At 41.3% G+C, this 18,179-nt stretch overlaps 1 protein-coding gene across 2 annotated transcripts in view; it reads right to left on the bottom strand.

Annotated features, from left to right (window-relative positions):
- The window catches only part of bach2b (BACH transcriptional regulator 2b), a 100,453-nt gene that overhangs the window by 14,844 nt on the left and 67,430 nt on the right, over positions 1-18,179 (bottom strand). For both annotated transcript variants that reach the window (XM_085247479.1, XM_085247480.1), the window contains one exon: positions 12,155-13,666. In XM_085247479.1, the coding sequence (XP_085103605.1) occupies positions 12,155-13,666 (1,512 nt within the window). The remainder of the gene's footprint in view (positions 1-12,154; positions 13,667-18,179) is intronic.

Genomic DNA, 18,179 nt, shown 5'->3' with positions numbered 1-18,179 from the left:
TTACATAGTTTACGGTTAACATGGAACACCGGACTGTTTCCTCAGGAGACTTAAGACTGCAAGTACGTGAAAGTACTTGGATATCATACCAGTCTGGGACAGAATACTTAAAAAACTAACTTCCGCTTGTTTGTTCATTATGAATACTATCACCATCTTGTTCTACTTAGGGGCTGGCAATGAGTTTCTGGATAAGAATATTGCCTTTCCCTCTTGAGAGACTTGTCTTTTGATATGACTTATGAGAACCCTCTGAATATCAAAAACAAACAAACAAAAAACGAATGAACAATAAATAAATAAACCAAAGGTGGACACAAATGAACCGTAAACCTTCTGTATAGTTATTTGACTGATGTGACTGACGTTTACTTTCTCTTTGAAAAAGTTTATAAAAATAAAGTAAAAAAACAATACAAAAATACGGAAGAATGCCTTTAATGTTTACGTATGTTAGAACTACAAAATAATATATATCGTGTAGTTCCTAACTTTGCACTGTTTATTTTCTTTAATGATTTAAAAAAAAAAACAGTTTCAAAATTTTAAAATTGAACGTAATTTAAACCCCACAACAGTTAACAATAAAATCTTTATTAATATCTTAAAACTTGGCTTTTGTTACACATCACGAGATTAATGAAGGATTACATTTTAATTTACTGGTAATTTTGAAATTAATCTACCAGGTAAACGATTCTCTCTCTGGGTTTGCTTGCTGTCAGACAGTTTCTAAATCTGACCACAAGATGGCAAAAAAGCCCCACTCCACACGCCTGAGAATAAGCGACTTGGTGAGATTTCAGCTCTCTGTGCCTCATATTTAACACACAGCACATCCTCAGCAGATGGGGCAAAGGTGATCCAAGAAAAGAGTCCCCCTCCATCTGTCCCCTAGTACCTGGAAGTGTGCCAGTTTGACAGATTGAGAGGGGCAGTGACTTGTCAACCTGATCTAAATCAGTATCAGGTGAACTGTGGGTGCATGAGTATCTGCACTACTTAGCAGCAGTCCTCTTATGCTGCTGAACAAAAGAATTAATGTGCTAAATAGATCTTTAAATAGGCCAGGAGAATCAAATCCAGAAAGCCACCAGAAGCTTGGTCGCTGATATGACAAGAAATCAAGGTTGTATCTGTTTATTCTCTTTCTCTCAGTCTGGAGAGCAACAATAAGGCAGCCTCTCTCTCTTAGGTGATGGCAGACCTTACAATAAGCATATCACAGGCAGATCCACCCCAGTGGTATCTGTCTGCACCAGAGAGCTGTAGCTTTAGGCAGTGAGGGAAAGAGAAGAGGCATAACAAAGAGCCAGAGGAAGACAGCCAGAGAGCTTGGCAGGGATGAGAGGAGTTGCAGCTCTCCCTTTCTCCTCTCCCCTTCCCTTTCTCTCTCTGTGGCTTCCTCAGTGGAGCACAGGAAGAACAAAGTCAAACAAAGGAGGAAGAGACTAGATAGAGATGCAGCTCCATGCTTCTACTATACTTGGCCGATGGGGCTCGGCAGATGCTCCCTTGAGACCTTTGGACACTTAGATGACTACAGACAGAGGTACGGCAGAGGCAGCTCACCTCTGTTTCTCCACCAGATTGTGTACAGCGGTGGCTGAGGCATCACCTGGTGCAAGTGCTGCACTCAGGGGGATAAAGCACTGTGCCTACCCATGACAGAATCAAAATGACTTCTCACTGAAGAGCGAATTTAGATCTCAGTCTGTCTCTAGGAGAGGAAAAAGGTTTGAGTTTCCTCATTAGAGGTAGAGCCCTCTGAGCTGCCAGGGACCCTCATCTCGACTCGACATCTGCATGCAGACACATGAATAAATAATAACGCAAGCTTTCAAGGCCACACTCAGCTCTGTGTGCTCCTCCAGGGCACGACAACGCCTCAAAGACAAAAACAGACAGACCTATGAAACATCAGGAGCAGCCAGGTTCACACAAAGCCAAGGGCAAGATGACTCCTCGTCTATGATTAGAAGGATTATGTACCATAATGTGGAACGGACTGATATTTCTATGTGGCACACAAGCTATTTAAACTACAAGCCTAATTTAACGATTTAGTGAATTTTTCTATGTTCTTTGTATGTAGACTCAATAATTAACCTGACATTCATGTCTTTGGACCGTGTGCTGATTACTCTAGGATCTTTGGCCAAAACAGGCGAAGAAGAACAAGAGGGAAGGGGATGCCATGACCTTGTAATACTTTCTTTCTCGACTACTCACTAGTACACAGGGGATGGATAAATATAACCACTCCACCGCACTAACGAGTTCAGCAGCACAGCCGGGATGACAGAGTACGCTTCAGCCATGGTCATAAATTCACAGCCAACTGCTCTGGATTTACATTTCTTTGCAGCTCTCCTCCCCACCCTTAGTCTACTTCTCTGGGTCATTATGCTGGAAATGGGGTACAGAGTGAAAAGTAGGGCTCATCTGTTATCAGCAGCGGTGCGGTGCCAGGCATGGGCGACGTGTGCTGTTAAACAATAATTGATGTTCCAGTCTCAAATTCAGGATACAAATATTACTTATGTGATGCTTTCGACTAGAGAAGAGACAAGTTCTCTCACAAATTTGGAGCGTCTGCACACCATGCACTAAAATTTGTCTGACTGCTTATACTGTTGTCTTCAGTGCAACATCACCCTATCTGTCTGCTTCTCTGAATATGAACAATCCAGAACATGAAAACAGCAAGATGAACATGACTCAATGTCTTTTTAATGATGTGAAATGAGGCAGATAAAAAAAATTTAATAAAATAACAATGAGCAGGTGGGTACTCGTGTCAGCCTAACAATACTGCCATACAATTGCTGTTGTTTTTTTTGTTTTGTTTTTTACATTTGCTACAGATCAGTATCAGTCTCATGCCAGTGCCTTCAGTGTAAAGCAGGATGTGGTAATTTACTTTTTTAATGTTGCAATGTTGAAGCTCTTCATTTGAATAAACACCTCCAACTTCTTAGAGAGTTAACCAGCTCTGTGCCAATGCCAGAATGATAGAAGAAGACAATTACTGTCTGGCCTGTAATATTAAACTGCATTTCCTTTTGTCTCCACTAACTACAGATGTTGCCAATTAAGCTATTTGATTCAATTCGATGCAATTTCATTCATACAGTGCCAAATTACAACTGCCACCTCGAGGTTCTTTATATTTTCGGGTAAAGACCAAACAACATCAGTGGGAAAATCCCAACATTCAGATGACCTCCTATAATGAAGTAAATGACCACAGTAAGAAGAAAAAAAATCCCTTTTAACTGGTGAACGTGAAACATTACACACGCTAAAATGCAATCAGTAGGTAAAATTAGAATTCTTCATTGGTGTGAGTTGTTAATTTTTCCAGAAATCTCTTTGGCTGTAGTGATCTGGACTGAAATAATAATATCTGTATTAAATACATGGGCACGACTGGGGCTCAGGAGGAAGAGCAATTTGTTGGATTTTATCGAGAGCTCAGTGGTTTGGTCCCTGCTTTGTTCAGTTACAGTTTGCAGGTCAAAATGTGAATGGGCAAGATACTATACAACAAAAAAATGTCCCCAACGTGTGTGTGTGTGTGTGTGTGTGTGTGTGTGTGTGTAGGGAGTTAAAAAAATGGTATAGGATAAAGTTTATTTGATTTCTTTAGTTTCAGCAACACGCAGGTACCATGAGGAGACCTGCCAGCCAAGCTTGAGTGGGACACCTCGATGGATGATCCCCAGTGGGACAGTTCACTGTGGTCTGCGTTCCACCTGCAGAATCCACCACAACCCTCACTTTACTCCTACACAAATGTATTTGCTCTGGAAGTTTCTTTAAAAGATAAAGCAATTTCCTAAAATTGTCTCTAGTTGATACCTCTGGCATAAGTCCGTGTAATATTTGCCTCTCATGTAATCCAAATTAAAATTGGATTTTATACTGGAATGTGCAGTTTATAATTCTGCATGCGTTTAATTAATCCCATCTCACATGCTTATAAATTAGATTGTAGAGTAGAATTTCCCATGCATGCCATTAGTCAGCATTTAATGAAGATCATGATAATGTTGAGACATTCACTGGTAACTGTTCTGCCCCACTCTGAGCACTCTGCAGTGCCACTGCAAATTAAAAACAATATCAGACATTTAACTGTCAAAATAATGAGTTGCAGAGGAAACAGATATAAAGAAATGGGTTGGCAAATAAGAAAAGTGTGTCAAACTTCATCACAGAAAATCCAAAAACAAACCTTGTAGTACTTGACACTATTACTGGGAATGTGGGTACAAAACATCACAACACTGGTTTGCCAGTGGCTAACAAGTCAACATTGCAAGAATTCTGCAGTTTACCATTGGATGCTAAATGTCTCTGTGCTTCCAGGACCTATGCAAAGCCTCAAAGACGAGAGTCACTGGAGTCATTTCTGTGTCCCAGACAGCCCTGTGTTTTTAGATGTATTGCCCGTATGAAGCATGGAAAGCAATAAACAAACATCCTCCTAGTTGAAACAAGGCTCTCCCATTTTTGCCTACGTAGATGTTCTTACCATCATATTTCTGATTCCATTACAACATTAAACTATAATTCCAAAGAGTACTTTATTTCCAGTTGATGCTAATGTACTGCCTACAATTGCCTGGAGATGGTAAGGTAACAAAGGCACCAGTTACAAAAATTTAATGTGGCATCTTATTCATGTACTGGTATCACTATTGCATGCGCCTAAAAAACAGCTCCAAAGATAACATTATGAATGGCAAATCTTTATTTAGACCACAGCCACATCATATCTAGACTAGAGTAAAGTTTCTTTGGCATTTTGCAAGAGGAGCGGAACTGATATTAAGGTCTGTGCATTTCCTGTCCTATTTTATGTGTTGCCTGACAGGAAAAAAAATATCAATGTGCTGATGTATCAGGACTACTTCCTTATTCCTCCCACTAGCTCTGAGATCAATATTTGCACTGCTGTGGCCAGACTATACGCGAGAATGAGCTTTACGCCCACACCACAGCCAGAGCTGGAGGTCTGACAGCTACAAGGAGACAAACTGGGGTACTAATGCTGCTTGCGCCAGATGCATGATACATGCTCAGCTTAGATAGTGCTGCTAGTGGAGATTTGCCTGCACTGTCATAAGCAAGTAGGACTGTGGCAACCAACACAGCATTAGCTATAGATTTGAGTGATCGAAATTCTCAGGTCTCTTTATTAACTCAACTAGTGACTAGTCGCGTGGTTCTGGCACGCATACAGCAAAAGAGCTCAAATCAAGACCACTAATGTGATCGCTGCCAATAAATGCAACAATCAGTGACACAATTTCATTTATTAAATATGCTACGAATCTGGCTATGTTCTCCCTGTGTTTGTATGGCTTTTCTCCAGATCCTGGAAAAAGTGAGTGGTCCTGTGAGAGGCTGGCAACACTGTCAGGGGTGCACCCTGCCTCTCGCCCTGTGGCAGCTGGGACACTTTTGTCATAGATGTTTAAGATCGAGCTCACTTTAAACAGTTTGTATTCTGTTTAGTCTACAGAAATGCATTATATCTCTTAAATGATATGCTTGTAGCGGCTGTTATATGTGGACATCAGCTCAGAAAGACAAGCCTACATCTTGATTTCAAAAGTATTTAAAAATACATTAAAAAATTATCTTGATCATTTATTTCAAACATCACAGTTGAAATAAATGGATTGTGCCCTGTGTGATGTGGTTATTACACTGGACACATTATTAATGAAAAAAAAAAAGGCAGAGTAGTAGTGAAACTGCTGGTTAAACTTTGTATATTTGGTCAACCAAGATATTTTTCATACTTTTGCCATTTTTAATTGATGTTGATTTTTTTTATTTCACTAGATAATAACTGCTTGCTTTGGTTACTCTGATGGTGACAGAGCGCCACTGGTGTGTGGCTAGTTGTGTAGTGCGACTTAAACAACGCCGTACGCTGTATGTTCCAATTTACCATTTGGAATTGAAATGTAATTTTTAGGCTGTTCTTCTGGTTTTATAGCTCAGTGCTATAAATTAATCCCATGTTACAGTGGCATATTTAGCAGGCCCTTCAAAGGCCCATAAATCTGATGGTAGAGGCTGGTATGCATCGTGCAGTGAATGTGATTAACTACTCATAACTGCCAAGCTGCTTTATCTCGCAGCTCTGTTTGTGCAGCAGAACAAAATTCTTTCCACAGTAAAGCACAATCCTGTCATGTAGCTCCAAACCTTGCAACGCACTATCTCGCTCTGTGAAATGAATCACCATGGCAACACTCCACTATCTCTCTCTCTCTCTTTTTGCTCTCAAGTTCAACAAAACCAATTCTGCCTACACTTCAAGCAAATATCAGTGAATGTCATATCATAAGACATGTGCTCTTTTGGAGCCTCCTGGAGCCAAAAGGTCATAAGTTCAAACACTGGAGCAAAAAGACTGTACAATCCAGCTGTCTGGGGAGTGTGTCACAGCTTATTTGAGATATATACAATTTAGTGCTATTAACAGCTACTAATCAAAGGTAAAAAAAAATAAATAAATACAATACAATACAACAGAATATTTAGAAAGAGACACTTTGGAGATGCAATGTTTTCACCTAACACAGACAGACAATCATTTGCACTCAAATTCACACCAAACAGCAATTTGGAATTACCAATTAACCCAACTCGTAACATGCATGGCTTTGGACTGTACCCAGAGCCACGCTAACACGAGGAGAACATGGAAAAGGCCCTGACCACACCGTGGATCTAAGATTCAAAGCGAAAATCGAAATTTTGCTTGTAAAAAACAGCATTTTTAGGCCATAAAGTTTTTCTCTGAGAACTGATTTTATTATCTTTCTCTCAGATGGGAAATCTCCTCCATGTTATTACACCAAGACTGGACTTTTTCTGAGAATTAAAGAGTCTATGAATGATCTTTACCGGGTAAACAACAGTTGTCTACATTTAGGAGTCTGGTAGACTGAGGGAGGAGGATGTGAAGGGATGGGGTGGGGTGATTAGAGGATTTGCTGTTATGCTTGTCAGCACTGTTGAGCTGTGTTACGGCTCCATCATGAATGTCACACCTACTCACTTCCAACTCACTGCAACCCCAGACAATTAAAAATTTACTGACACAGGACATTGTTGTCACGGTCCTGGGTCTTATGACCCAGTGTTTTGAGTTTCAGTTCTTTTGATGTTCATAGTGTATGTTTAAGCTTATCAGGTTTCCTAAGTTTATTTGTTATCATGCCTAAGTGTTTCTAGTTCTTATTATTTCCCCCTCGTGTTCCAACTATGTTAAATCTCCCTTGCCCTTCGTGTGTTTCATGTCTGTTGTCTTATGTTGTTATGTCTGCCTCTCATGTTCCTGTTTCATTTTGGAGAGATCTCGTGTTTTTATATTATGGATTATGTTTTGAGTCCTTTGTGGTACTGTTTCGTGTTTCCCTAGATCTCAGTTATGGTTATCTTAGGTTTTGCTCTTTGGCTTCGTCATATGGCTTCCCTGTGTTCCATGTTATGTCCACTGTGATGGTTTTGTACCATATTTCAGGTTCCTATATTCTGTCTCCCCAGTTGCTGTTAAGTTTGCATGTTTAGAATTCAGTCAGTGTGTTTCCTGTTTTACTTTGAAGGTCCATGTCTCATGTGAGTGTTTCTAGTTTTGCTTCCCTTGCCTCGTCCTGCTTTATTACCCTCAGCTGTTCCTCCATGTGTTCCCACTTCCCCTAATCACCTTCTGTGTATTTAAGTCCTCTGTTTTCAGTGTGTGATTGTCAGGTCGTCTGTTGTCCACGTCATGTTTCCCATGCCATGCTTCCAAGTTTCTTGCCTAGGTTTTTCTTATTGCTTGTTTAGATTCCCCAGTTTAGGTTTGTGTTAATTTTGCTTCAGTTTGCCTCGCCCTTTGTTTGTACTTCTTCTACTAGCCTTATTAAACGGCTCGCCTTTTGTTAACATTTCAAGTTCTGTTCCCTGTTCCTTGGCGTCTGCGTTTTGGGTCCTTTTTCAATTCATACAGTCTGCCCTCGCCAGACTGTGACAATTGTAAAGTAGTGGTTGAAATTACTTTGCAATATGCAAAGCTTGGTAGAAGTGTGGCCAAAGGGGGCCAGGTGAGGGTCTCTCACTAAACCTTTACTGTCCGCTATCGTTATCATATCAGTACCATATCATATAAGTGGGTAAAATTACAGATCAGACAGATCTATAAAAAAACTATTCTGTCCTTACGTAAATGAAACTACAACAAAATAACAATTCAGTTTTAGCCTTTGGGGATGCACAATAGCAACTGGCTCAAGGCCCCTTATAGGTAAAGACATTAATACAGAGAAATCCCTAACAATGGGAAGACCTCCCTGAGAGCAAGCACTTTTAAATTTCATCTGGATTAAACAGGGAGCAAATGCAGAGAGTATGGGAGAAACAAGCTCTCTCTTTCAAGTCCCTGTCAGTACCCTCACTCTAGCATTTTGGATCAACTGAAGGCTTTTCAGGCACTTTTAGAAGCTCTTGTGCTTGTTAATAGCAGATGCAAAACAAAATATCTTTAGTTTTGAATATGGACTCCCTCAAATCTGCCTCAGTGTTAGTACCACTGGTGGTTACTCACTAGACATTGGACGTCGGCTAGATGTGCGGACTTGTCTATATATTGGTTCTGTTGGACTACGACCAATTCTGGACATCTGTACAACATCCAAACCAGGTCCACAATTTGGACGTCCAACCATGGCCCAACTTTGACGTCAGTATAACGTTAACCATTTGAACTTTATACCAGGCCATTTTTTTGGACATCATCTGGACATACATGATAGATGCAGGGAATTTACATGATTAGTAAATATAATATTTTTTAATTTACAAATATTAACAATGTTGTTATCAACATGATACATATGAATATGGATTATTTATAAACAAACACAATTTATTATGTGTTAGCCTGCTAAATTATTCAGTACCCATGTTTCTTTGTTGTTGTTATTTTACATTTTCCTGTTTGTCTTTAACTGGTTTATTTTAATTAATAGTCCAGTATGAACTGGACTATCTGCTCAACAGTCTTGTTGATACACACATTTTTCAAGCTGCCTGTGAGAGGCTGAGGAGATTTCTATTTGAAACCCACTGTGGAACTGCTCACTTTTGTTTTTAGCTCAGGTGCCTGCCGTATCTTGGAGATGTCCGCTGATCACACCTTTACACATAACTGTTTCTTTACAGAAAACATGCCCTCCACCCTCTGGAAACATGGCACTACAGAGCCTATAGAAGCAGTACAAAAATGACGTCTAGAATGAGTCTGTTTGACTTTGAAAAGACGTCCACAGCCACACTTTAGCCTGTACACAGAGGTCGTACAATAGAGGCACTTTGGACACTAATTCCCCCACCTCTCCCCCCTCCATAGAGCCATCACCACCTTCAAACTGTTCACCTACAACACCCCCCTCCTCACCCCACACAAAAGAGGATTTCACACCACCTCCTCCCACCACAACTCTTCATATTCATGAAGCAGATGTGAGGAAGCAGTTTAAGAACCTGAATGCTCGGAAAGCTCCCGGCCCAGACGGCGTGTCTCCTGCCACCCTCAGACACTGTGCAAACGAGCTGGCCCCAGTGTTTTCTGGCATTTTCAACTCCTCACTGCAGGCATGTCATGTGCCTGCCTGCTTCAAGTCCTCCACCATAATCCCTGTCCCCAAGAAACCTAGGATCACTGGACTAAATGACTACAGACCCGTGGCTCTGACATCTGTGGTCATGAAGTCTTTTGAGCGCCTAGTTCTCTCCCATCTCAGGACCCTCACGGCCCCCCTCCTGGACCCCCTGCAGTTTGCATATAGAGCCAACAGGTCTGTAGACGACGCCATCAACATGGCCCTACACTTCATCCTGCAGCATCTGGACTCCCCAGGAACCTACGCCAGGATCCTGTTTGTGGACTTCAGCTCTGCCTTCAACACCATCCTTCCAGACCATCTCCGAGACAAGCTTTCCCAGATGAATGTGCCTGATCCCATCTGCCGGTGGATCACTGACTTCCTGACGGACAGGAAGCAGCATGTGAGGCTGGGAAAGAATGTCTCGGACTCCCGGACCATCAGCACCGGCTCCCCTCAGGGCTGTGTTCTTTCTCCTCTGCTCTTCTCCCTGTACACCAACTGCTGCACCTCCACCCACCAGTCAAGCTAATCAAGTTCGCAGATGACACCACCGTTATTGGGCTCATCTCTGACGGGGATGAGTCTGCCTACAGGAGGGAGGTTGAACGTCTGGTGTCCTGGTGCAGCCACAACAACCTGGTGCTGAATGCCCAGAAGACAGTGGAGATTATTGTGGACTTCAGGAAGCACACAGCCCCACTCCCCCCCATCATCCCGACTGACACCCCCATCACCTCTGTGGACTCATTCCGCTTCCTGGGTACCACCATCACTCAGGACCTGAAGTGGGAGCCCACCATCACCTCCGTCATCAAGAAAGCCCAGCAGAGGATGTACTTCCTGAGGCAGCTGAAGAAATTCAACCTGCCAACACGGACGATGATGCAGTTCTACACTGCAATCATCGAGTCCATCCTCACCTCCTCCATCACCGTGTGGTACGCTGGAGCCACTATCAGGGACAAACAGAGACTGCAGCGTGTTGTGCGCTCTGCTGAGAAGGTGATTGGCTGCAGACTCCCATCTTTGCAGGACCTGTACACCTCCAGGACATTGCGGCGTGCAGCTCGGATCTCAGCTGACCCTTCTCACCCTGGACACAGTCTGTTTGACCTGCTCCCCTCAGGCAGGAGGCTCCGGTCCATTCGCACCAGAACCTCTCGCCATAAGAACAGTTTCTTCCCCTCTGCTATTGGACACATGAACAATAACCATATGACTGTTCCCGCCACTAACACATGACCCTACGCTGTGTTCACTGCATCATTCCATGTTTGGCACTGATCACCACCTGCACTCATGTATATATCTTTCAACGTAGCACTCTTAATTCTTATTCTCATGTATATATCCCATGTATATCTCATGCACATATCTTTCTACGTAGCACTTTTAATTCTTATCCCTACTTTTATTTTTTTTCATGTCTATTTAAGTGCTATTTATGACACTATGTTTGCACTGAAGCACCGCAGCAATTTCCTAATGTTGTAAACCTGCTCAACATTTGGCAATAAACCCCCTTTCTGATTCTGATTCTGATTCGTACAGACGACAACACTAGACCTTCAAGAGATGTTGAACGAAAAAAAGACCTTGCCTGGTGTTACAAAACAACCTCTTCAGTGGACCAAAATTGGATGTCCAAAAATGACTTATAAAAGATGTCACTCCAATGACAGCTCTAAATGTTAGACTCATGACACACATCTCTGAAAATGCATAAAATGCATCTATAATATCAAAGCACGTCTAGGTCAGAGACCGAATGATTAACTAAAGGCGGCAGCTTTATTGCTGGAGAACATTCGAACATAAAATACAAGAAAACTAAACTAGGAACTCAAAACAAGAAGCTCAAACTAGAAAACTGGGAAACAGAGAACCAGAAGCACGGAGGAAAAACACAGCATGGTGAAGGTACAATGCAACAAAGGGCAAGGGGAAACACAAGGCTTAAATATACAAGGGAGTAAAGAGGGAATGGGAAACAGAAGGGAAACACAGCTGAGACTAATCAGACATAACGAGACAAGGGGAAGCAAAACTAGATACACTGACATAGGGCACAGAATTTCAAAGTAAAATAGGAAACACAAGACAAGGACAAAGATGCAGACTAGACACTGAGACAGAGACACGACTGACTGGGAAGACAGAAGGAACATGGAGACAAGAGTGACAAGACGAGGAACACGAGAAAGGCAAAGGAACAGAAATATAACACAAGCAGAACCAAAATCCGTGAATAACAATAATCAAAGAATACAACTAAAACACACAAAACACTGGGTCACAGACCCACTACCGTGACAGTTTGTGCTGCTGTAAATCTTGCTTGCAACATTCCTTTTACTACACAATGATTTAATGACCGCTAATGGAGAGCAGGTAAATGCAATATAATTAGTGTTGGTGGACTTGAGTATAATAGTTACACTCTGTGTTAGATGTGAAAAACAATGTTTTATACTCACCTCTGATCCTTGCTCCTGCACGTGGCAGGACTCGCTGTCTCCCTCTGAAAAGGAGCCCGACTCGTCACTAGAGTTGGTGCCATAGGACTGCTCACATTTGATCTTGGGCCTCACCTGGTTAAAAACAACCTCCCCTCCTACACTTTGCTCCTGCTGGTCCACATTGAGACAGCGAGCCACATTAGAGCATGGCGAAGAAGAAAACTCAAACTGGGGCAGGCTGCAGGGAGACCCTCCGCTGCCATCCTCTGCGTAGGAGTATGAGGAGCAGGAGCTGGAAGTTCTGGTGCGAGTCTCACAAGGCGGTGAGCGCGGGCATACTTTGATTGGCACTGGGCAGCTGGTGTTGGGCCTAGGGCGGCACAGGACTTGGGGCTCAGAAGAAGTGGTGCTGGGACAATAGGACTGGGAGGTGGGTAGGGAATGGCTAGCTCCAGCCCACAGCCCCTTTGTCATGTGCTCAGAGAGCTCAATCTCCAAAGAGTTCCCAACAGGGTAGGAATGCGCTGGGTTTCCCAGGCGATTGCAAGCCCCTGAGGAAAATATGACACTGCGGCGGTCGATTTCAACTTCCTGTTTGCAAACCCCATCGCAGGAAGTTGATTTGTGGGACAAACTAGCAGGAAAACCATCCACCTCTTTTGGGGATACAACAGATAGAGCCACCTCCCCAGTGAAAGGGCCTAAGTCTTTTGTATGATCTCCCTGAGAGTTTCCTTTGTCCTGTGGGCAGATAAGTCTGTTGGCGAATAGCTGCTGTGACGTGTTGGGCAGACTGGAGATGTCAACTCCTTTCTTGAAGAAGGCTCGCAGGCAGGAAGGGGACTTGGGTCTCTTGGTTCTTTCTACAGATATAGGGTTATCCATCTCCATGGCTATTATGACATCCGTATCCCTGGCGTCCTGCTCATCCCCTGACAGGCACAAAGGAATGGCCTCTTCCTCTGCCTGTGGTTCCACTTTGATCTGTGCCAAAGGCAGTGTGCCCTGATTTGCCACTGCCCCACTAATGGTGGTCTCCTTTAATGTGCTTGGAAAACCTGAGGTACTGGTATGTGAGGAGGAGTCATTATTGTGCTTGTTGCAAGCCCACTGGTATTTCCGGTACTTGGGGCATCGCGGCAGATCCGATGCTCCATGGCGATCGAAATCTGGCCGGCTATCTGTGAAGTTACCAGGCATAGCCATCGTTAGCCGATCGTTGTCGGGGTCTCGACACGAAGTAAGGGCATCTGCACAATGTCGGGCCATGGGGGAGGTGGGCCTTTCTGCTTCTGATTGCATGTTCTCATCCTCCAAGTTATTTGCTTCTCCTGCCACCTTGTGGCAAAGCAGCAAGCCGTCCTCCTCACTGCGCAGCTGAGCTTCCAGGAAGCGAAAGCATGAGTCCTCGAGGTTGTGCATGCGCAGGAATTCAGCACAGCGGATGACCTCCTGAATGTTTTCTCTGCTGAGTAACAGCTTAGCAGTGTAGGCAAACTGCAACAATGGGGCGAATCCTCTGGCAGTGACCTGCAAAAAACAGGGAAATTGCCAGCATTACTATCAGCGCAGCTATTGTTCAGAGCACTTGGAGTGTGGTGAGACAAACTGACAGCTCCAATGACATACAAAAACACTGCAAAGTACTGGTTAATCTTTTTATTGGGCCAGCACTGAGCATTCTATACAGAAGTAAAAGAAGATCTGGTGCTATACTGGACGTAGGTACGTTGTGTCCATCTTTGTGCTCATAATACCAATCTGTGGGACATTCCAGCATCAACACGTCTGCTCCACAGTCATACAGAGTTGGCTTTGCCTACAGTCCTGCTACTGCTGTATTTGCAAAATTCTTATTTGCATTGAGATGTATAAACACATGCAGTGGTTTATGTTTAGTTACCTATTTTTACCCTTGACATGAGAACTATAAAACAAAGAGATAGCTGTACTTCAAAGCTATATGATAGTAATTTTTAAAATAATTAGCAATGATCTTCACAAACTGAACAGTAGATCATAGCGAAAGTTTCAATATTGATAATAAATTAATACTTTTTGGATAATAATACATAAAAACACTTTTCCTTTCACATTTTGTATGATTTCCGCCTATTCCCATTGTCACTATGTGGCATTGGCTAATAGAGGGAAGCTTTCCATTCCATGTTTGTATACTTTATGGAGATCAGCATTAGATTCACACTAGGTTGTGTTCAGCTCTTTACTCTGGCTCTACCAACCAATTCCTGCAGGTTTATCCCAGGTTAGGTTAGGTACATGCAGGTTAGGTTACTTCACTGGTGACAAACACAGTGAAGGGAATGTGATAGAAGCTACTTTTGAGTGTCCATTAATGTAAAGTCTTTAGCAGATGCTTGTAGATGAAAAGCATGAGTAACATAATATGGGTTTAATAAGCCCAGTGTTTAGTTGTTTAGCTGTCTTTGCTGGGGGAAGCAAGAAGCTAAATTACCCATGGTATTCGGTGTGCTCGAATAGCAGTAGCTTCCAAAGGTGCTGCAGTCACTGTCAGACACCCCAGAGAGCAGCAGCAACAATCTGTTTTTTATAAGGACTGTTGGGGAAACTGCTTTGACTACCAGTGGCTTAACACTTTACACTGGACTGGTTTTTATATGGCACTTTTCTACTCTTCCTAGCATTCAAAGGGCTTTATACAAGACACCTCATTCACGCCTTTAACACAAGAACCTTTTTTTTTCTTTTTTTAGCTTAAATGCTTTCTAATATTCACACACATTCACACTCCGATGGAAGCATCAGAGAGCAACTTGGAGTCAGTATCCAGCATCTAAGGATATTTATTAGTAGAGTGGAGCAGCCAAGGTTTGAACCACCAACCCTCCGGATTTTGGCTTACCCAGGTAACTTCACCCTGGGTTTTCTGCACTACAAATGTGGTTCACTTCTTACAAGGGTAGATCCCCATGGATTTTTATTCTTTGTTTTCTTTTTTCTTCTGTTGGCGGCGAACAAATTTATAATAATTTTATTGTTCGTTATGATCCAAAAAAATGACTACTGTACTTGCTGACCTCACATCAAATTTGTACTAATTTGGAACTTTATATTTAGTCTTTACTCTCAAACCCTAAAACAGCACATAGTCTGCAAATGAATGAAGAAGAAAATAAAAACTAAAACTGTCCGGAGCCGGTCATGTTCAGAATTTGGATTTAAAATCAGCTGAAAGAACCAAATTTTCTATGATTCTTTAAAAAAAAAATAACAGTATAAAAATACGTTGTTGCACTTTACCAAAACCACAAAGTGCACTAAATGTGGTATATTAATGCTGTGTTCTACTGAATTCTACTTACCTCTTTCATACTCCTGGCAACAACAATACAGCAATACCTAACCCTCCTAATCAGTCACATTCATTTCACTTTGATGTGCGACAAACCGAGGTGATTTCCATGTCTCTTTTATCAGGCTGTGGGACAGTAAGCTTCAGTGTTTCAGTGGATCCACTTTACATTTTCAGAGCACTTTACATCACCTAAGAACCTAAAGCAACTAAAGCTGTTCATAAAAAGTAGTTCAAACAACTATAAGAATATCAAATTGACAATGTACTTGTAATATAAACTAGATAGATAGATAATATAATACAATAAATATAATATACCAGCAAATAATGCCACTCAACTGAGTGTATTTCAGACTAAAAGAAAAAAGACACATAAAACAAAAATATTTAACTTTAGTTGTTCATTATGTCCATTACTCAGTTAGCTACTCTGCAGAAAGAAGTCCAAGTAGGAGCAGTGTAGTATGTACATGTACATATATCTTGAGCTCATTTGTTGTATGGAATGAAGAAGATACAAACTGCCATGTATCGGGGTTTTTATCAGTCCAACAAGTACGAGCTAGCAGAACAAATGTCAGAGAGAGTCTTACTCTTGCTTTGGATTATTTCTTGTTATACTACAGACCAACATATTTACAATTTAAGAACTTCCTAGAGTTTTCTAGAATTTTCCACTGCTCACATCCACATAGTTTAAATTAAAATTAGTGATATCTTTGGCACACATCAGTGATAAATCAGTGACTATTTTAGGTTTCAGGTTCTTAACTAAGGACACTTTAGCATATAGACTGGAAAAGGTAAGTCTACCTCATGAATTACAGCACAAGTATGTATTTTTTTTATTAGTGGGCTATACAAACTTGTAATCAAATGTAATCAAACCTGTAGAAAATATAGAAACCATACTAAATAAAAAAATCAAATGTTTTGCTGGACTTAGTATTGTATGTTTGATTCTTTTCTGTGCTTATTGCTTAGATGGTCAAGTTGGTGTATTCCCTCCGTGTTTTCAATTTTGTTTATTTAGTCTCAGTGTGTTTATTTTATTTACTCAGTGTTCCTGACGTTTCCTTCTACGTCATTCCTCTATGCTAAGATTAGTTTTGCGTCTGCGTTCTCCTGTTTCATTATTGCTTCTTGCTTCCTGTTGTATTTTGGTGCCATTTGTCATTTTTGCATTGTGTTTATGGTAAATGTATGGGTTCTTATACTCATACTTCTCTACTCTACTTGAGACCACATTAACCAGACCACATGCCCAATTAATCCATTCATACCAATTTATACAAGCGCTTTTTTCTACACCTATTTGCTTTCTATCTACATTTATACTCTGATAAAACCATTGGGGAGCAACTCGGGGTTCAGTACCTTGCCCAAGTATACTTTAGCATGCAGACTGGAGCAGCCAGATACTGCACTGCTTGTTACTGGTTTGCGATTGATAACTAAATTTTATATTTAAAAAAAGATTGTAATGAAATGAAATACAGTGTAAAATGTTTATTTCATCACTAAATATATTAATGCAGTGTATGTTTTCAATTAAAGTTTATTACAGGTTTCCAAAAGATAATCCTTATTTGGGATTTTATGGAAGTTACATTTTGACTATTATAACAATAACATTTCATCTTTCATGGATCACTCTTCCTTAATTAAAACAAGTCTCTCTTACGACTAAATGACTTCACACTGTAAAAGCTCAACATTCTTCTCCAGAATTTTCAGCTGCCTTTTGCAAGTTTGACTTGCATAATTAGTTTAACTGAGTTTCTCTGTTGCTGTGACATGATTACAAATAGTCTTGTTTATGATCGATAGATATAAGTGTTTAGAATATGAATACCCATTACTTAGGTTACACCAATAATTTATTTTTAAAGTTTTTTTTTTTTTTTAAATGTGCACATTATCACAGTTTGCAGAAAAAAAACACTGCCCCAATGGTAAAAATTAGGACCAATCATTTAACTTGGCGGCTCTGCAGCTCTTAAAGATACATGACCAGCTGTCACAAAGTCAGTATAGTAACACATTAAAGCAGCACCTGGAGTATTTTCCATCCACCTGAGGAAGCCTGTACTGAGAACAAGCACAAGTACAATCAAAAGAAAGATACATATACAAAAGATGTGTGAATTCTATAATATTTTAGTTTATCTGGTGACTTCTAAGACAGGTAATGGATGATGGTTTATCCTTTTCAAAAAAAAGGTGTCTGCTTATCAAAACTTCAGCACAGTCCCAGAGTTGTCACAGAACTTTCAAGGGTCCTCAACACTGGATTAATGTAAACAGTTGGTGTAGATGTAGTAATAGTTTTAATAGTTTTAAGAAACAAGAACACATTAGTCAGCATATACCCTTAGTTTAAGAATATATCCTGTACCTGCAGGGTACAATGCAACTGCGTCTGGAAGCTATCCCTGTTTATCCAGTCTCCAGATGCCTCTGCTGCAATGCGCCTTAAAGTGGGTTCCTGCTCAACAGACTTCTGAGCACAATCACTGACATCAGTCATTGTTAAAAGCAAACTGCTGATGCTGTATCTGTGATGGTGAGTGTGCCTCTGCTAGAGTAAGTGTGAGTGCGTTCAACTGTGACAGATTGGGGTGGAGGGAGGGGCTTTGACTAGACTATCTGCTAATAAGCACAGCACAATTAATAAACAACATACTTCTGTATTTATCCAATAAT

This window comes from Mchenga conophoros, linkage group LG15 (assembly GCF_057382185.1).
Source record: "Mchenga conophoros isolate Kocher_MC1m ecotype Shallow Benthic linkage group LG15, M_conophoros_male_GT1.1, whole genome shotgun sequence".
NCBI lineage: Eukaryota > Metazoa > Chordata > Actinopteri > Cichliformes > Cichlidae > Mchenga > Mchenga conophoros.
The sequence above is the reverse complement of the archived record's forward strand: the minus strand, read 5'-3'. Positions and strand labels throughout refer to the sequence as shown.